Source organism: Bufo bufo, chromosome 1 (assembly GCF_905171765.1).
Source record: "Bufo bufo chromosome 1, aBufBuf1.1, whole genome shotgun sequence".
NCBI classification, from domain to species: Eukaryota; Metazoa; Chordata; class Amphibia; order Anura; family Bufonidae; genus Bufo; species Bufo bufo.
The window spans coordinates 774,533,670-774,555,030 of record NC_053389.1 but is presented as its reverse complement, the minus strand read 5'-3'; the positions used below and the strand labels follow the sequence as shown (position 1 = coordinate 774,555,030).

Here is a 21,361-nt window from a genome sequence, read left to right as displayed (position 1 = left end):
TGCAGCAGGATGAATTCTAAATTTTTTCGGGCAATATTATCTGCTCATATTCAGCCAAATGCTTCAGAACTCATTGGATGGCGCTTCACAGTGCAGATGGACAATGACCCAAAGCATACTGCAAAAGCAACCAAAGAGTTTTTTAAGGTAAAGAAGTGGAATGTTATGCAATGGCCAAGTCAATCACCTGACCTGAATCCGATTGAGCATGCATTTCACTTGCTGAAAACAAAACTGAAGGGAAAATACCCCAAGAACAAACAGAAACTGAAGACAGTTGCAGTAGAGGCCTGGCAGAGCATCACCAGGGATGAAACCCAGCGTCTGGTGATGTCTATGCGTTCCAGACCTCAGGCTGTAATTGACTGCAAAGGATTTGCAACCAAGTATTAAAAAGTGAAAGTTTGATTTATGATTATTATTATGTCCCATTACTTTTGGTCCCTTAACAAGTGGGAGGCACATATGCAAACTGTTGTAATTCCTACACCGTTCACCTGACTTGGATGTAAATACCCTCAAATTAAAGCTGACAGTCTGCAGTTAAAGCACATCTTGTTCGTTTTGATTTCAAATCCATTGTGGTGGTGTATAGAGCCAAAAATGTTAGAATTGTGTCTATGTCCCAATATTTATGGACCTGACTGTACATCCCCTTATGCCTTATTCTTACGCCATTCAACAGAACCCCTAAAGGTGTCCTCAACCCCCCCATACCATAGAAACCCTCCCTCCCCCTTACAGACCAATGGTGAAAACTAATGATTTAGAAAACTGAAAAACAAAACCTCTAGTATATGATCAACTTAAGGCTCTGTGATCTACGTAGGACCTGTCAGATCTACTATTCCAATCTACTGGTTGCCAACCTATAAAGTGTCTTTGTAGTCTTACATAATTTAATAATGTGCAAGAAATCAGTTTGACATGACATGTACCTAATTGCCAGTTGGACGAGCACATAGTTTCCATCATCCATATGGGCATGGTGGGTTCCACAGCTCCGAAAGCTGTATTAACAATGAAAAGAACCCCTAGGAAGAAATAAAAGAATATGATTAGTGTTGGACATGAATATTCGAATCGCAAATTTTAATCGCCAATATCGCAACTTCAAGAATTCGCGAAGATTTAGAATATAGTGCTATATTTTCATATTCACGAATATTCTAGATTTTTTTTTAATCAGTAACCTCACTTCTTGCTTGTGGGCCAATGAGAAGGCTGCAATGTCTTTGTCTGAGCTTAGCAACAACCCTAGCAACCAATAGGAAAGTTGCCAACCCCTTTACTATATAAGAACCTCCCCGACAGCCACTGTCTGTAGTTTTATGGAGTTCTGAGAGAGAGAGCAGTGACATTGCTGTGCTCTGTGCTTTACTGTTTAATTACACTAAATAGTAAGTTAGCTTATATATGTCACAGGGAAATGATGAAAATGGAGATTTGATCAAATCCCTAAGGGAGATGATCAATTCACAGAAGATGATGTTCCCTAAAGAAAGTAAGTGATTTGATCATATAATCCCTCAACTGTTTTAGTGAAAAGTTTAATATTTTTGATAATATAATAATAATATGAAATAATATTGTTTAGATATTTGGATCGGAGTCAGACTTTCTTTTCAGAATCAAAGATTTTTTAGTACCTACTTCCATAACATCGTATTTTTTTCCATAGTAACATAGTAACATAGTACATAAGGCCGAAAAAAGACATTTGTCCATTCAGTTCGGCCTGTTATCCTGCAAGTTGATCCAGAGGAAGGCAAAAAAACCCTGTGAGGTAGAAGCCAATTTTCCTCACTTTAGGGGAATAAAAAATTCCTTCCCGACTCCAATCAGGCAATCAGAATAACTCCCTGGATCAACGACCCCTCTCTAGTAGCTATAGCCTGTAATATTATTACGCTCTAGAAACACATCCAGGCCCCTCTTGAATTCCTTTATTGTACTCACCATCACCACCTCCTCAGGCAGAGAGTTCCATAGTCTCACTGCTCTTACCGTAAAGAATCCTTTTCTATGTTTGTGTACAAACCTTCTTTCCTCCAAACGCAGAGGATGTCCCCTCGTCACAGTCACAGTCCTGGGTATAAATAGATGATGGGAGAGATCTCTGTACTGACCCCTGATATATTTATACATAGTAATTAGATCTCCCCTCAGTCGTCTTTTTTCTAACGTGAATAACCCTAATTTTGATAATCTTTCAGGGTACTGTAGTTGCCCCATTCCAGTTATTACGTTAGTTGCCCTCCTCTGGACCTTCTCCAGCTCTGCTATGTCTGCCTTGTTCACAGGAGCCCAGAACTGTACACAGTACTCCATGTGTGGTCTGACCAGTGATTTGTAAAGTGATAGGACTATGTTCTTATCACGGGCATCTATGCCCCTTTTGATGCAACCCATTATCTTATTGGCCTTGGCAGCAGCTGCCTGACACTGGTTTTGGCAGCTTAGTTTGCTGTTTATTAAAATTCCTAGATCCTTTTCCATGTCAGTGTTACCGAGTGTTTTACCATTTAGTATGTACGGGTGACTTGCATTATTTCTTCCCATGTGCATAACCTTACATTTGTCAGTGTTATACCTCATCTGCCACTTATCTGCCCAAGCCTCCAATCTATCCAGATCACTCTGTAGTAGTATACTGTCCTCTTCAGTGTTAATTACTTTACACAGTTTAGTGTCATCTGCGAAAATAGATACTTTACTATGCAAGCCTTCTACAAGATCATTAATAAATATATTGAAGAGAATAGGGCCCAATACTGACCCCTGAGGTACTCCACTAGTGACAGTGACCCAATCTGAGTATGAACCGTTAATAACCACCCTCTGTTTTCTATCATTGAGCCAGTTACTTACCCACTTACAGACGTTTTCTCCCAGTCCGAGCATTCTCATTTTATATACTAACCTTTTATGCGGTACAGTGTCAAATGCTTTGGAGAAGTCCAGATATACGACATCCATTGATTCGCCGCTGTCAAGTCTAGAACTTACCTCCTCATAGAAACTGATTAAATTAGTTTGACATGACCGATCCCTCACAAAGCCATGCTGATATGGCGTTATTTGCTTATTTCCGTTAAGATGCTCTAAGATAGCATCTCTCAGAAAACCTTCAAACAGTTTACCCACAACAGATGTTAAACTTACCGGCCTATAGTTTCCAGGCTCTGTTTTTGGACCCTTTTTGAATATCGGCACCACATTTGCCATGCGCCAATCCTGTGGGACATTCCCTGTCAGTATAGAGTCCGCAAATATCAGAAATAAGGGTCTGGCTATGACATTACTTAATTCCCTTAGGATACGGGGGTGTATGCCATCCGGTCCTGGCGATTTGTCTATTTTGATCTTTTTAAGTCGCTGTTGTACTTCTTCCTGGGTCAGACAGGACACTTTTAATGGCGAATTTATTTCAACATTCAGCATTTCATCTGACAGTTTATATTCCTCAGTGAATACACTTGAGAAAAAAATATTTAACAGCTTTGCTTTCTCCTCGTCGCTCTCTGCGACTCCCCCCTCATTACTCTTTAAAGGGCCGACACCTTCAGATTTATACTTTTTAACATTTATATAATTGAAGAACATTTTAGGGTTAGTTTTACTCTCTTTGGCAATTAATCTCTCGGTCTCTAGTTTGGCCGCTTTTATTTGTTTTTTACATGTTCTGTTTTTTTCCTTATAGTTTTTCAGTGCTTCCGTGCTACCCTCCTGTTTTAGTGTTTTATATGCTTTCTTATAATCTCTCATAATAGTAGTTTAAGTAGTGGTGCTCATTTAAATTGCTCAATGACTGTGATAGCTTCTTTTATCCTTTCGCGAGTTCACAAAGGTTTTTCTTTATCATGCCGCTTGTTCAAAAACGTCCTGATAGTTTCATTAAACTGTTCTTCAGATACAACTTTGGTCAGTTAGATTTTTTTCTATATCTGAACCCATGGCCAGGAGTGTGCCCCCACAGAAATATGCCTGGCTGTGTTCCCCCTGCCAGAATAGTATATACCTAGAATCAGGGGCGTCGCTAGGGCCTTTAATCAGCGAACTGTGAGAGCTATGTCTGTAAAGAATAAATCAAGGCAACTGGACGTACTGTAAATTTCTTGAAAACGTTTCACTCGTTCTTGCAACGAGCTTTCTCAATTCTGAGTGACTGTACAAGAATTCTCTGGGAATAAATATGTAACTGAATCAACATCTGGTAATTATACCCAGCATGGGGTCAGAGGTCATTATACCCAGCATGGGGTCAAAGGTGTTGATTCCATTATCCTAATTGGAGTCAGTAGGTGATAAAGACTTCCCAGAAAAAGGTGTCAAGACAGTATTGTATGTGGCAGACAATATATGTCTAGCCCCCCCCCCGCCTCTATTCAAGCTTGGCTTCTCCATTTTTACGTAGATGGCCTCCTTCACACCTCGTTTGTACCAATCGGCCTCCTTATCCAAAACACGTACTTGACTGTCTTCAAAGGTGTGACCTGTTTCTTTTTGATGTAAGTACACGGCTGAATCTTGACCAGAGGTTTTGGCTCTTCCATGCTGAGCCATACGCTAATGTAGTTGTTGTTTTGCCGATATACAGTTCTGAGCATTCCTCATTGCACTGGACTGCGTACACAATGTTGTGCATCTTGTGTTTAGGCATTGGATCTTTGGGGTGAACCAGTTGTTGCCTCAATGTGGTGCTGGGTTTAAAGCAGGGATGTGATGTTTAATAAAAATCCTTTTGAGTTTCTCAGACAACCCAGCTACATATGGGATAACCATATTCTTGCGTCTGTCATGCTTCTCGCCCTCACTGGTAGTCTTGGTGCTCTTTCTTCTCCTTCCTTCTGTTTTGACAAAGGCCCAAACTGGATACCCACAAGTTTTAAGTGCCCCCCTGAGGTGTTTGAATTCCTTCACCTTGGCCTCTGTGCTGGTGGGGATTTTCTCTGCCCGGTGGTGTAGAGTCTGGATGACTCCCATTTTGTGGTCTAGAGGATGGTGGGAATCAAATAGCAGGTACTGGTCTGTGTGTGTTGGTTTTCGTTAGACCTCTATTCCCAGCTTCCTTCCCTCTTCCACTGTAATAAGACAGTCCAGAAATGCCAGTTTGTTCTGCATATCTTCCCACGTGAAATTGATGTTATGATCCACTGAGTTGATGTGGTCAGTGAAAGCCTGTAACTCGTGTTTATGAATTTTAATCTAAGTGTCATCCACATATCTGAAATAATGACTCGGTGTAATTCCCTTGAAAGTGGTCAGGGCTTTCCTTTCTACTTCCTCCATATACAGGTTCGCTACAATAGGTGAGACTGTCGATCCCATAGCACAGCCATGTTTTTTCTTGTAGAACTTGTCCTTATACTTGAAGTAGGTGGTACTCAGACAAAGGTCCAGTAAGGCACACACTTGGTCTGGGCTAAGTTCTGTTCTGCAGCCTAAGGTGTTGTCTAGTAGCAACTGTTTCCTGACTGTTTCAATTGCGTCTGTAGTGGGTATGCAGGTGAAGAGGGATGTAACATCATAGGAGACCATTGTTTCTTCTGTGCCCAATACCGAGTTCTGGATTTTGGTGGTGAAATCCTGAGAGTTCTGTATGTGATGTGTGTTTCCAACTAAGGGCGCTAGGATTCTGGCTAAGTATTTTGCCACATTGTAGGTCACAGAATTGATGCTGCTGACAATTGGCCTGAGAGGGGTCCCGTCCTTATGTATATTACAGATATACCATGACCTGGATAAATGCGAACCTTCACAGACATGTGAGAGCCATGGAATAAAGGACCTTTGATGACATCATCACCATGTGACCAGTAACATACCAATATTACTGGTCACATTACTGGTCACATGTCTGTGAGGTAATCAAAGGTCCTTCGGCTGCTTTCTTTTTTTTCCAGGACTCCTTACTTGTTTATTTAAATCTTTTCACTAAAACAGTTAAGGGATTTGAACCAAATCACTTACTTTCTTTAGGGAAATCACCCCACAGAGATGTTATTTTAAACATCTTCCGTGAATTGATCATCTCCCTTAGGGATTTGATCAAATTTCCATTTTCATAATTTCCCTTAGGGATTTGATCAAATTTCCATTTTCATAATTTCCCTTAGGGATTTGATCAAATCTCCATTTTCATCATTTCCCTGCGACATACAGTACAGACCAAAAGTTTGGACACACCTTCTCATTCAAAGAGTTTTCTTTATTTTCATGACTATGAAAATTGTAGATTCACACTGAAGGCATCAAAACTATGAATTAACACATGTGGAATTATATACATAACAAACAAGTGTGAAACAACTGAAAATATGTCATATTCTAGGTTCTTCAAAGTAGCCACCTTTTGCTTTGATTACTGCTTTGCACACTCTTGGCATTCTCTTGATGAGCTTCAAGAGGTAGTCCCCTGAAATGGTTTTCACTTCACAGGTGTGCCCTGTCAGGTTTAATAAGTGGGATTTCTTGCCTTATAAATGGGGTTGGGACCATCAGTTGCGTTGAGGAGAAGTCAGGTGGATACACTGCTGATAGTCTTACTGAATAGACTGTTAGAATTTGTATTATGGCAAGAAAAAAGCAGCTAAGTAAAGAAAAACGAGTGGCCATCATTACTTTAAGAAATTAAGGTCAGTCAGTCAGCCGAAAAATTGGGAAAACTTTGAAAGTAAGGGCTATTTGTCCATGAAGGAGAGTGATGGGGTGCTGCGCCAGATGACCTGGCCTCCACAGTCACCGGACCTGAACCCAGTCGAGATGGTTTGGGGTGAGCTGGACCACAGAGTGAAGGCAAAAGGGCCAACAAGTGCTAAGCATCTCTGGGAACTCCTTCAAGACTGTTGGAAGACCATTTCAGGGGACTACCTCTTGAAGCTCATCAAGAGAATGCCAAGAGTGTGCAAAGCAGTAATCAAAGCAAAAGGTGGCTACTTTGAAGAACCTAGAATATGACATATTTTCAGTTGTTTCACACTTGTTTGTTATGTATATAATTCCACATGTGTTAATTCATAGTTTTGATGCCTTCATAGTAATGAAAATAAAGAAAACGCTTTGAATGAGAAGGTGTGTACAAACATTTGGTCTGTACTGTATATATAATACAGATAGTTAGTGGGAGATAGTCAGTGTAGGTTAGATAGTGATATAGTGTAGCTGATAGGTTCTGCTGTCTATACATACATACATACTGTCACAAGTTCACAACAATACTTAGTGCACCAATCAGTAATATGTAGTCAGACCTGCTAAAATGTGAAGTTTCACGTATTGCGCAAAAATATGTGCATTCTTAATTGCCAATTTGCGCAATCGCGAATATATTGGAGCACTCTATTTGCATATAAAGCTATTGTAATGTTCTGCCGTGCCAACCATTTTCTCCAGTCTCAGGAAACTTCTAGCAGCTTGAAAAATGTAGCAACAGTGACTCACGCCTTTATTGCGCGCAATAGGCACATATTACATTGCCAATTTTCGCAATCAAGAAAATAATCGCAAATTCGCGAATATATGATGAATATTCACCCAAATATTTGCAAAATATCGCAAATTCGAATATTGCCCCTTCCGCTCTTCACTAAATATGATATGTAAGCACAGGGTTTCCATTCTCTAGTATACATATCCCAGTGTACCACCAGATTTTGTAATACATTTGTCAGCTGTTTATCTTTGCTATACAGTACACTGAATATACAGGGTGGGCCATTTATATGGATACACCTTAATAAAATGGGAATGGTTGGTGATATTAACTTCCTGTTTGTGGCACATTAGTATATGTGAGGGGGGGGGAACTTTTCAAGATGGGTGGTGACCATGGCAGCCATTTTGAAGTCGGCCATTTTGAATCCAACTTTTGTTTTTTCAATAGGAAGAGGGTCATGTGACACATCAAACTTATTGGGAATTTCAGACGAAAAACAATGGTGTGCTTGGTTTTAACGTAACTTTATTCTTTCATGAGTTATTTACAAGTTTCTGACCACTTATAAAATGTGTTCAATGTGCTGCCCATTGTGTTGGATTGTCAATGCAACCCTCTTCTCCCACTCTTCACACACTGATAGCAACACCGCAGGAGAAATGCTAGCACAGGCTTCCAGTATCCATAGTTTCAGGTGCTGCACATCTCGTATCTTCACAGCATAGACGATTGCCTTCAGATGATACGAGATGTGCAGCACCTGAAACTACGGATACTGGAAGCCTGTGCTAGCATTTCTCCTGCAGTGTTGCTATCAGTGTGTGAAGAGTGGGACAAGAGGGTTGCATTGACAATCCAACACAATGGGCAGCACATTGAACACATTTTATAAGTGGTCAGAAACTTGTAAATAACTCATGAAAGAATAAAGTTACGTTAAAACCAAGCACACCATTGTTTTTCTTGTGAAATTCCCAATAAGTTTGATGTGTCACATGACCCTCTTCCTATTGAAAAAACAAAAGTTGGATTCAAAATGGCCGACTTCAAAATGGCCTCCATGGTCACCACCCATCTTGAAAAGTTTCCACCCTCACATATACTAATGTGCCACAAACAGGAAGTTAATATCACCAACCATTCCCATTTTATTAAGGTGTATCCATATAAATGGCCCACCCTGTAGAATTGTCGGTAATGTAACTTACCTACAGCCACTACAATGTATGGGTCCTTGAGAAGTGTCAAGTAGGATGTCGCTGGAATGCTCTATGGAAGAACAACACAATTGCTTAGCACCGGGTCCAGTAGTTCAGTGCAGCTGTACTATGGCGACAGCCTAAAGGGAGGCTGCCATGATAGGTTTTGGGGACGAGGGGACGTTAGGGGAAGTCGCAGGCTAGATGAGGGCAGTGAGAGGTTAAGTGGGGAGAAGGTTGGGTTAAGAAAAAGGGGTGGAGCTTTAGGGTTTTTAAGGGAGTGAAGCGGGAACCCAGGCGCATTTTAGGTAGGAAAAGCTAGCTTACTTTAGCGATGGAGGCCCTCTTAGACAGGCTGAGGGAGGCGGCAGAGTCGCACAGCCCGGAGTGGTTGGAGGCGCAGGTGTCGGGCCTGCTTGGTGGGGAGGCAGCGGGCATGTTTAGCTCGGCGCCGGAGGGCAGACGGCCGCGGCGGGTACGGCCGCCAAACGCCTTAGCCCGAGCGAAACCCCACGGGCTCGGCGCCGGATTAGGAGCCCCTCCAGGGACCCTCCGCGCCGGGGAGGCACTGCAAGAGCTCCAGCGTCAGCCTCCCGACGCGGGAGGAATCCCGCAGTACGGTGGAGCTCAGAGCAGGGCAGGGGTTCCCGTCCCCTGCCTTTCCCAGCGTACAGCGGTGGATCGGGACCAAGATCTGCAGGATCCCCCGCTCAGCGGGGGAGGGGAGGCCTGCGCGGCGGGGGAGCGAGAGACGGTGTCGACACGAGGCAGGGGCCCAGGCCTTGGGACACAGATGAAGATGCGGCAAGCACTGGCAGGCAGCAATGGGAGGAGGAGCCATCTTCCTTGGAGGCTGGGGTGCGGGGATCCGGGTCAGCTGTGGGGTCGGCACAGGAGGACGTCTTGTCGCTGATGACGGATCGGCTGAAGTCAGGAGTGACGGCTGCGGGTTCACATCGCCCGGGCAGCCAGGTAAGACCTCTGTGGGACCTTCACATGCGCTAGTTAGCGCCCCTGGGGGGGGTGGGGGCAGGGGGGAGCCACGGGGAGTTGGTTAGGGGGCTGAGTCAGTTGCTTGGTAGCTTGGCGGGTTGGGTTGCTGGTCTTGGGGGAGCACGATTGTCTCCGTTGCCCGCTTGGGGGAAGGGAGGGGCCCCTATGGTGCCGGTGAGGGTTGGGCTGGGGGTTTCTAGTGCGCCGCTGCAGGGGGGAGTCGGTATCGGTGCAGACCCAAGCGAGGGGTGATGAGGAGCGGCGGAAAGTGGATGACTCGGCGCAAGGGGAAGTATATGTATGTTTCGAGGGCCCATTGGGGGCGCATTTGAAGCAGGAGGCGAAGGAGCGCATTTGGAAGGGGGAGTATATAGAGATTTTCTCTTTCTTGCCCCTGGAGAGATTTAACTTTGATAGGGCGCGGCGGGAAGACGGGAAAAAGGAGGAGGATGAAAAACGCAGGTATCGGCTGATTCCGCGTACCTTCTCCAACTGGCTGCAGGCGTTTGCCATTCTGGCAAGCGTCATTGGGGAAAGGTCGCCGGAGTACTTCTCCGCGATGTTTTGTTACATGGACGCGATCGGGGAGGCGTATCGGGTGTATGGGGGCGTTGGCTGGCTTCGTTACGATGAGCAATTTAGGCAGAGGAAAGCGGTCCACCCAAACATGCGGTGGGACCACAAAGATATTGGTTTGTGGATGCGGGTGATGGCGCCAGGGCGGCAGGGGCAGTCCTTTCGGGGTAACGCAGGTAGCTGCGGCGGAGGGTTTGTGCTTCCTTTTTAATGAAGGGAACTGTAAATTCGGTGCGAAGTGCAAGTTCAAGCACGAGTGCACTTCCTGCGGTGGGGCTCATGGGGCGTCCAGATATTTCTGAGGGGGTAAGCCGAAAGGGGGGGAATCCAGTGGAAAAGGGTTTGACGCCGGTACGGGTGGGAAGGATGGAGCCGCTTTTAAATAGGTAACCGGTTCGGGCTGCGGCTCAGTTATTGTTAGATGGTTTTAGGTTTGGTTTTCGTATCCCGTCGGACCCGGGGCTGACACCCTTTACGGGTAGGAATTTGCGCTCGGCAGCGGAGCATGCGGAAGTGGTGTCAGAGAAGCTGGCAAAGGAAGTGTTGTTGGGGCGAATGGATGAACCGTTTGAGGCTCCGACGTTCGCTGATTTTAAGGTTTCGCCTTTGGGGTGGTGCCAAAGAAGGAGCCGAACAAGTTTCGGCTGATCCATCACTTGTCATTCCCAAAGGGTGCGTCGATCAATGAGGGTATTGATCCTGAATTGTGTTCGGTGGTCTATACCTTGTTTGACGCGGCTGTGGCGTGGGTGCGGCGTTTGGGTCCGGGGACTTTTTTGGCGAAGACAGACATTGAAGCGGCTTTTCGTCTGCTCTCGGTGCACCCAGATAGCTTACATCTATTGGGGTGTTTTTGGGATGGGGGTTTTACGTGGATAGGTGTCTGCCGATGGGCTGTTCCTTGTCATGCGCATATTTTTAGGCCTTCAGTTCTTTCCTGTAGTGGGTGGTGAAGGAAGTTTCGGGTTGCACGTCAGTCATCCATTGCCTGGATGATTTTTTTTGTGTTTGGGTCCGGCGGATTCGCGGGTATGTCATCTGTTGCTTTCTACGCTACAGTCAGTGTTTGCATCCTTTGGGGTACCGCTTGCAGAAGGGAAGACGGTTGGGCCTACGACTGAGTTGAGTTTTTTGGGGATTGTTTTGGACACGGTGGCCATGGAGTGTAGGTTGCTGGAGGATAAGTTGTGGGATTTGCGGGCGGAGGTCGACAGGGCAGGTAGGTCGGTTAAGATTTGTTTGAAGGATTTGCAATCGTTGTTGGGGAAGTTAAATTTTGCATGCTGCATTATGCCCATGGGCCGAATATTTTGCAGGCGGTTGGGGCGCGAGCTGCGAAGGGATTTGGAAGTGTGGGCTAGGTTTTTGTCAGAGTTCAACGGGAGGGCGTTGGTTTTGGGGGATGCGGTGGATAGTGTGGATTTTGATTTGTTTTCTGACGCGTCGGGGGGAGTTGGTTTTGGGGTCTACTGCAATGGGCAGTGGTGCGCAGACTGCTGGCCTGAGACGTGGGGGTAAGAGGTTGGGTTCGGAATCTGGCATTGTTGGAGTTTTTTCCTATTGCGTTAGCATTGGAGTTGTGGGGGTATAAGTTTCGCAACAAAAAGGTGAGTATTCATTGTGACAACATGGGCGAGGTGCAGGCAATTAATAATTTGTCTGCTTCATCCCTGCCGGTGGTTAGGTTGTTGCAGCATATGGTATTGCGTTGTTTAACGTTGAATGTGTGGGTGGTAGTGGTTCATGTGCCGGGGGTCTCGAACGGTATTGCGGATGCTCGTTCGCAGTGGGAGCGCTTTCGGCAGCTGGCGCCAGAGGCAGAGGTCGCCGGGTTGGAGTGTCCGGGGCTGCTGTGGGAGATCTTGGAAGTACTGTGAGTGGGCTATTCAGGGCCTCCCTAACGGCCGGTACGTGGGCAGCGTACGACGAGGCTTGGGATGGTTGGGTGAGTTGGTGTGGCATGCTGGGAGTGGGGGTGGATGCGGGTGAAGTTCCCTTGGTGGTGTTTTTGGGATGGAAAAAAGAAGGGTGGTCGGTGGCCCAGGTAAATAGGTGCATGTCGGGATTGGCTTTTGGTTTCAAGCTGCGGGGGCTGGTGGATTGTACCAAGGCTTTTTTGGTTCGGCAGGTGTTGAAGGGTTGGCGGAGAGGTTGGCAGACTGAGGATTGGCGTCGGCCGGTGTCGTTCGAGTTGTTCTTGAATCTTGGGGGGCTGCTGGAGGTTGTCTGTTGCTCTCGGGGGGAGGTAAGGTTGTTCAAGGCAGCATTTGCGCCTGCCTTTTTCGGGGCGTTTGGGTTAGGAGAATTAGTGAGTAGGAGCATTAGTTGTCCTGGGGGGTTGCGGGATGAGGATGTGGATATCTTCCATGACAGGGTGGTGGTCCGGATACGTAGGTCCAAAACAGATCAGGAGGGGCGAGGGTGTGGTGTTTGCTTGTTTGCAGTGCCGGGATGCTCTATGTGTCCGGTCGTTTGCCTGCGGGAATATCGCTTGGGTTTGGGAGAAGGGAAGGGCCCCTTTTTAGCGGCATGCGGATGGGTCCTTTTTATCCAGATTCCAGTTCCTGGCGGTTTTGAAGAGTTGCTTGAGGGAATTGGGTGTTGATCCGCGGTGTTACACGGGTCACTCGTTCCAGATTGGGGCGGCGACAGCCCGTCGGGGTATGAGTGAGGAGGAAATTAAGAGGATAGGTCGGTGGGAATCTGGTAGGTTCCGTCCTATGTGCGTTTGGGCGGTTTGTAAAGGGTGCGGGTTGCGGGCTTCGGCATTAATGTGGTTATGTTTGTTTCATTTTAGGTGTTCCCCCAGCCCTGGTGTGGATTATCGGGCATTCATTCGTTTTTTGGGGTACGTTACGGGCCGATGTGTGACCGAACGGTCATCAGCTGGGCTTTGACAGGGAAGCGGCGGCCATCCGGTGGCTGGGTTACCGAGGTATGTTGTGGGGGGGGGGGGGGTTCTGAGAGAGGTTCACCGCTTTGTTCAGCTGGACCGGCCTCCGGTTGTATTGGTGCTGCATGCTGGAGGGAACGACTTGGGCATGAAGCCGGTGAGAGATATAATACGGGATATTAAGTTTGACCTGTTACGGTTGTGGTCGTTTCCTGGGATGGTAGTGGTGTGGTTGGACATCGTTCCTAGACGGCGTTGGCGGGAGGCACGATCGGTGGAGAGGATAAACAAGGCCCGTATTAAAGTTAACAGGGCAGTTGGAAAATTTGTGACGCGGAATGGGGCGGTGGTGGTACGGCATTTTGAGTTAGAGCCCGGAGTGGGTGAGTTTTGGAGGGCGGACGGGGTACACCTCAATGCAGTGGGCATTGATCTGTGGTTGTTAGGTCTGCAAGGGGATATCGAGCGAGCTTTGGGGGTGTGGAGGGGCGCGCAAGCTTGAGGTAGAAGGTCAAGTTGCGCGTCTGTGGCGGTAGGAGGTCCTGGAAGACGGTGGTAGGGCTTGGTGTTTTGTGGATGGGAGGGCCTCAATTGGTGGGGCTGGACTCCCAGGGTTGGAAAGTTGGTTTTGTTTCAGTGGGGTGTCCATCAAGGTATCTCCGAGCTGGAGTGATACCGCTGGAGGCAAGTTGGATTGAGCCGAGTGTTTGGTGCACCAGTTGGAATCAGGGCTTCTTGGACCTCCTTCGTCAGGTTTATGTATATACAGTTGCAAGAAAAAGTATGTGAACCCTTTGGAATGATATGGATTTCTGCACAAATTGGTCATAAAATGTGATCTGATCTTCATCTAAGTCCCAACAATAGACAATCACATTCTGCTTAAACTAATAACACACAAAGAATGAAATGTTACCATGTTTTTATTGAACACACCATGTAAACATTCACAGTGCAGGTGGAAAAAGTATGCGAACCCTTGGATTTAATAACTGGTTGAACCTCCTTTGGCAGCAATAACTTCAACCAAACGTTTCCTGTAGTTGCAGATCAGACGTGTACAACGGTCAGGAGTAATTCTTGACCATACCTCTTTACAGAACTGTTTTAGTTCAGCAATATTCTTGGGATGTCTGGTGTGAATCGCTTTCTTAAGGTCATGCCACAGCATCTCAATCGGGTTGAGGTCAGGACTCTGACTGGGCCACTCTAGAAGGCGGATTTTCTTCTGTTTAAGCCATTCTGTTGATTTACTTCTATGCTTTGGGTCGTTGTCCTGTTGCAACACCCATCTTCTGTTGAGCTTCAGCTGGTAGACAGATGGCCTTAAGTTCTCCTGCAAAATGTCTCGATAAACTTGGGAATTAATTTTTCCTTCGATGATAGCAATCTGTCCAGGCCCTGAGGCAGCAAAGCAGCCCCAAACCATGATGCCCCCACCACCATACTTCACAGTTGGGATGAGGTTTTGATGTTGGTGTGGTGTGCCTGTTTTTCTCCACACACAGTGTTGTGTGTTTCTTCCGAACAACTCAACTTTGGTTTCATCTGTCCACAGAATATTTTGCCAGTACTGCTGTGGAACATCCAGGTGCTCTTGTGCAAACTGTAAACGTGCAGCAATGTTTTTATTTGGACAGCAGTGGCTTCCTCTGTGGTATCCTCCCATGAAATCCATTCTTGTTTACTGTTATATGTATTGTAGATTTGCTAACAGGGATGTTAGCATATGCCAGAGACTTTTGTAAGTCTTGAGCTGACACGCTAGGATTCTTCTTCACCTGATTGAGCAGTCTGTGCTGTGCTCTTGCAGTCATCTTTACAGGACGGCCACTCCTAGGGAGAGTAGCAGCAGTGCTAAGGCTTTTGGAGATACTTTTATAACCCTTTCCAGCTTTATGCAAGTCAACATTTCTTAATCGTAGGTCTTCTGAGAGCTCTTTTGTGCAAGGCATCATTCACATCAGGCAATGCTTCTTGTGAAAAACAAACCCATAACTGGTGTGTGTTTGTTATAGGGCAAGGCAGCTGTAACCAACACCTCCAATCTCATCTCATTGATTGGATTCCAGTTGGCTGACACCTCACTCCAATTAGTTCTTGGAGATGTCATTAGTCTAGGGGTTAAAATACTTTTTCCACCTGCACTGTGAATGTTTACATGGTGTGTTCAATAAAAACATGGTAACATTGAATTCTTTGTGTGTTATTAGTTTAAGCAGACTGTGATTGTCTATTGTTGTGACTTAGATAAAGTTAAGATCACATTTTATGACCAATTTGTGCAGAAATCCATATCATTCCAAAGGGTTCACATACTTTTTCTTGCAACTGTATATGTTACATATTATGTTTGTATTAATAAAAGGCTGCTGTGGCCATTTAATTTGAATATTCGGCTCTGTCATTTTTGGCGGGGGGTATGGTAACTAGGAAGGATAGGGGAGTGTGAGGATAATGGGGAGAGAATAGAGGACCCGAGGGAATTCCCCAATAACCTAATCAAGTGCAGCTGTACTAGGGCGACAGCCTAAAGGGAGGCTGCCATGATAGGTTTTGGGGAAGAGGGGACGTCAGGGGAAGTCGCAGGCTAGATGAGGGCAGTGAGAGGTTAAGTGGGGAGGAGGTTGGGTTAAGGAAAATGGGTGGAGCTTTAGGGTTTGTAAGGGAGTGAAGCGGGAACCCAGGTGCCATTTTAGGTAGGAAAAGCTCCCGCCCACCCTCCCTTTTTTTGGGTTACCTGGGTGTTGGTTGTGGGGGGGCGGGGGCAGAAGGGGTTTGGGTAGGGTAAATTGGGAGTTTTTTTTTGGGACTGGGTTTTTTGTCATAGCAGTCAGGCGGTAGGAGGTCCTGGAAGACGGTGGTAGGGCTTGGTGTTTTGTGGATGGGAGGGCCTCAATTGGTGGGGCTGGACTCCCAGGGTTGGAAAGTTGGTTGGTTTCAGTGGGGTGTCCATCACTCGGTGTCTCTGAGCTGGAGTGATACGGCTGGAGGCAAGGTGGATTGAGCCAGGTGTTTGGTGCACCAGTTGGAATCGGGGCTTCTTGGACCTCCTTCGTCAAGTTTATGTATATATGTTACATATTATGTTTGTATTAATAAAAGGCTGCTGTGGCCATTTAATTCCAATATTCGGCTCTGTGTCATTTTTAGCGGGGGGTATGGTAACTAGAAAGGATAGGGGAGTGTGAGGATAATGGGGAGAGAATAGAGGACACCAGGGAATTCCCCAATAACCTAATCATGCTCATTTCACACATTTTTTTAATAAAGTTTCTGCATACTCACCCCTGGAACAAACTTGACAAATCGCAGCATACAGAGCTGTAGAGCTGTGGATAAAGAAGAGTATTATGATGAACATCATGACATATATCACTAGATTAAATTGGACATCCGACAAACTCTTAAAAGGATTGTCCAGCATTTTTTATTTAAATGGCTTCCTTCAGCTGGACATGTGAAGAGACTTCTATTCCACTCATGCTCCTAAACGAACAGGGTCATATGATCTGCTACAGCCAATGCCTGGCCTCAACAGAGATGTGTCCCCATGTAGCAGATCAGTTGGGTCACAGGCCACTACTGGACACGTCACAGTCGCCAGTAATTTTCTGCAACAGTGCATGTGATCTAATCAGTGCAGCAACTTTACATTTTAGAACCAGAAATACGGCGGACAGCCCAAGAGCTATAGAGCCTGAATGGAGAGACAGGAAGCAGGTAAGTATAGCTTTGTTTATAGGTCCCAAATCCACCAGAAAGTTAATGATGAACTGGTGTGCTCTGCTAATTAAAACAATCCAGATACAATAGGGTTAAGATAGGTCTCACTTGCAGGAACCCAGAGTTCACAGTTCTGTTATACTGTATCACTGTTTCTCACTAGTTCACACATTTCTTGATTTCTTTCAAACAACTCCTGTTGGTCAGGTCGAATTGATCTCTCTAGATGAGGAAAATCAGAACCATAGCCTACATGGGGAAAAAACTAAGCAGTAGATGAAATGCAGCACACTTTATTATTCGTACAGATGAGACTGATAAAATTGCATATATAAATGTCAGAAGACGCTCAACTCAAATTTCACATATCGCTTCTTCCAGGGTGTGAAACTCGAGTTGGGCATCTTTTAAAGAAGCAATATGTGAAACCAGAGTTGGGGGTCTTTGGATATTTTATATTCAATTTTATCAGTCTCATCTGTGAGTATAATAAAGTGTGTAGCATTTCATCTACTGCTGCATTATTTAAAAATGTGTGCTGTGGTCCTGTTTTTCCTCATCTAGGTAGATCAGCTTGACCTGGCTGACAGAAGGTGTTTGAACTCAAGCAAGCAACCTGTGAACTAGTGAGGAACAACAATATAACAGAACTGTAGAATCTAGGGGGGGTCATTTATTAAGACCGGTGTTTTACACTCTGCTCTTTAAAACCCAGTGCACAGGCGGTGGATCCACTGAAGTTATAAAGAGGTGCAAGCCTTTACAAAACTTGGTTTTGAATACTTTTAGGTTTTCTACAGGAGATGTAGCGCAGATAATGTCGCTGTCTGCAGTGGCCTAACTATTGCACGCTATTTAGTGCAGGATGAGCTAAAATAGATATTGCTGCCAGACCCAACAGTCCTTAAAAGAGTATCTATGGATAATTAAAGCAACATCTCCTGTGTAACGTGTGCGCCACCGAAAAATATCTGACATTCAGTGTACGTTTTCCGTAGACGGTGTTCGCTGCGGACAGTGACATTACCTGGGGTGCATCTCCTATGTAACGTTTCCACATCCCAAATACCTATGACATACCTATGACAGCATTGACATAATGTCAATGCTGTCACCAGTTGCTAATAAAAAATTACTGGGAATGTCACAGGTATTTTGGATGTGGAAACGTTACACAGGAGAAATACCGCAGATAATGTCGCTGATGTCAACAGCGGCTAATATAAAATTACTGGGAATGTCTGGGTATTTGTGATGATGTGAAAACGTTACATAGGAGAAATACCGCAGATAATGTTGCTGATATCACCAGCGGCTAATAAAAAATTACAGCGACATTATCTGCGGTATTTCTTCTGTGTAACGTTTCCACATCCCAAATACCTGTGACATTCCCTGTAATTTTATATTAGCCGCTGCTAACATCAGCGACATTATCTGCGGTATTTCTCCTCCACATCCGAAATACCTGTGACATTCCTTGTAATTTTTTATTAGCTGCTGGTGACAACAGCAAAATTATCTGCGGTATTTCTCCTGCGTAACGTTTCCACATCCCAAACACCTGTGACATTCCCTGTAATTTTTTATTAGCCGCTGGTGACAGCATTGACATTATCTGCGGCACATCTGCTGTGTGACATTTCCACATCCCAAATACCTGTGACATTCCCTGTAATTTTTTATTAGCCGCTGCTGACATCAGCGACATTATCTGCTATATATCTCCTGTGTGACGTTTCCACATCCCAAATACCTGTGACATTACCTTTAATTTTTTATTAGTTGCTGGTGACATAAGCGAAATTATCTGCGGTATTTTTCCTGTGTAAGGGTACTTTCACACTTGCGGCAGAGGATTCCGGCAGGCAGTTCCAACATGGAACTGCCTGCCGGATCAGTCAAAATGCATGTAAACTGATGGCATTTGTCACACAGATCAGGATCCTGATCAGTATGACAAATGCATTGAAATGCCGGATCCGTCTCTCTGGTGTCATACGGAAAAATGGATCCGGCAGCTGCTAGAAACCTTATTCACCAGAGACAGGAGCTGAAGAGACATTCACTTCACTGAGAGCTGTGTTTATATGGAAGCAGGAGAGGCCAAAATAGGTATTTAAAACAGTTATATAATGTTCCTGTTAGTATTGTGATTGGAACTGTATATTCAACCAGGTATATGTGTGTTTATTTACAGTTCCACCAATTGCAACCATACAAATTGCATACAACCATACCAGATCATACTCAACCAATCTGCAAATAGTCACTGCTAACTGCATACTGCAAGTAAAACTATTAGTTAGACCTTAGATATAAATCTCAGAGAGATCATAAAGTGCTTAAATAACTTAAAGTGACAGTACAGATACTGAAGAGAGAAATATATCCAGCATTTTATGTTGAATGACAAGATTGAACAGTTGAACCACCATCTTAATCCTACCGCCATTTTGTGATATCTTTTTAACACTTGTTTTGTACATTGACTATCTGCTCCGGAGGCGGCAGTGTTATATATGAAGAAAAGTTGAAGTTAATAAAGAAGTTATTTGAAGCATTTGGTGTGCTTTTTAAACGTGGTGCGCTATAGGAATTACAGAGTAATAGACAGCCTGGTTAGACTAAAAGTCAGAGATATCAAAATTCTTCTAATGCCACAGCACAAAAGGCACTTCGTAGTGCTGCGCCTGCCACAGCAGCAATATATATTTTTAGCGCAACCTGCGCTAAATTGCAAAAACTTTAGACCCAAAAGTCCTTTTAAGGACTGTTGTGTGTGGCAGCAATATCTATTTTAGCTCATCTTGCGCTAAATAGCGTGCAATAGTTAGGCCGCTGCAGATAGCAACATTATCTGCGCTACATCTCCTGTAGAGAACCTAAAAGTAATCAAAACCACACATAGATAAATACAAAAATAACATCTTTATTAGTTAATACAGCAATGAGTAAAAAATGCAGGGAGTGTTGAATAGTAGAAAAAAGCTCCCAAACTGGTTGGTTTTCATTATTACAGGTATTTTGCCTCTTGCATTTATGCTCAGGGTGTGGCTGGTTGTCGGCTGTGGTGGGTGTCGGCCATACCATCACATATACCCTGCTATACCCAGTTTTTCACACAGTGAATTTTGCTATTCTCATTGAGTTGCAAAGGGAAATCTTTCCTGGGATAAGGGATGATCCATTAATGTGGTAGATGATTTATGTTTATTGTCACCCCCACTATCAATACCTGGTATCCCCACACTACTGTTACTGTATTTTTTCTCATTGATCAGTACTTTCTCTGTTGGATTAATTGGTGATACAATATGTCTCAAGTTATGGTTATATACCTATGAAATATTTATTACCACATATTACCTCTGCTTTGGGGTTTGCCTGTTTTCTCTACTATTCAACACTCTGCATTTTTTACTCATTGTTGTATTGACTAATAAAGATGTTATTTTTGTTTTTATCTATGTGTGGTTTTGAATACTTTTAGGTTTTCTACAGGAGATGTAGCGCAGATAATGTCGCTGTCTGCAGTGGCCTAACTATTGCACGCTATTTAGTGCAGGATGAGCTAAAATAGATATTGCTGCCAGACACAACAGTCCTTAAAAGAGTATCTATGGATAATTAAAGCAACATCTCCTGTGTAACGTGTGCGCATCCCAAAAATATCTGACATTCAGTGTACGTTTTCCGTAGACGGTGTTCACTGCGGACAGTGACATTAAATGGGGTGCATCTCCTATGTAACGTTTCCACATCCCAAATACCTGTGACATGCCCTGTAATTTTTTATTAGCCGCTGGTGACATCAGCGACATTATCTGCGGTATTTCTCCTGTGTAACGTTTCCACATCCAAAATACCTATGACATACCTATGACAGCATTGACATAATGTCAATGCTGTCACCAGTTGCTAATAAAAAATTACTGGGAATGTCACAGGTATTTTGGATGTGGAAACATTACACAGGAGAAATACCGCAGATAATGTCGTTGATGTCAACAGCGGCTAATATAAAATTACTGGGAATGTCATAGGTATTTGTGATGATGTGAAAACGTTACATAGGAGAAATACCGCAGATAATGTTGCTGATATCACCAGCGGCTAATAAAAAATTACAGCGACATTATCTGCGGTATTTCTTCTGTGTAACGTTTCCACATCCCAAATACCTGTGACATTCCCTGTAATTTTATATTAGCCGCTGCTAACATCAGCGACATTATCTGCGGTATTTCTCCTCCACATCCGAAATACCTGTGATATTCCTTGTAATTTTTTATTAGCTGCTGGTGACAACAGCAAAATGATCTGCGGTATTTCTCCTGCGTAACGTTTCCACATCCCAAACACCTGTGACATTCCCTGTAATTTTTTATTAGCCGCTGGTGACAGCATTGACATTATCTGCGGCACATCTGCTGTGTGACATTTCCACATCCCAAATACCTGTGACATTCCCTGTAATTTTTTATTAGCCGCTGCTGACATCAGCGACATTATCTGCTATATATCTCCTGTGTG

At 44.5% G+C, this 21,361-nt stretch overlaps 1 protein-coding gene across 1 annotated transcript in view; it reads right to left on the bottom strand.

Annotated features, from left to right (window-relative positions):
- The window catches only part of LOC120987787 (chromaffin granule amine transporter-like), a 520,630-nt gene that overhangs the window by 45,945 nt on the left and 453,324 nt on the right, over positions 1–21,361 (bottom strand). Inside the window, exons 8-10 of the mRNA XM_040415909.1 lie at positions 16,388–16,431; positions 8,647–8,707; positions 939–1,034 (exon numbers count right to left, since the gene is read on the bottom strand). Coding sequence (XP_040271843.1) covers positions 939–1,034; positions 8,647–8,707; positions 16,388–16,431 — 201 coding nt within the window. The remainder of the gene's footprint in view (positions 1–938; positions 1,035–8,646; positions 8,708–16,387; positions 16,432–21,361) is intronic.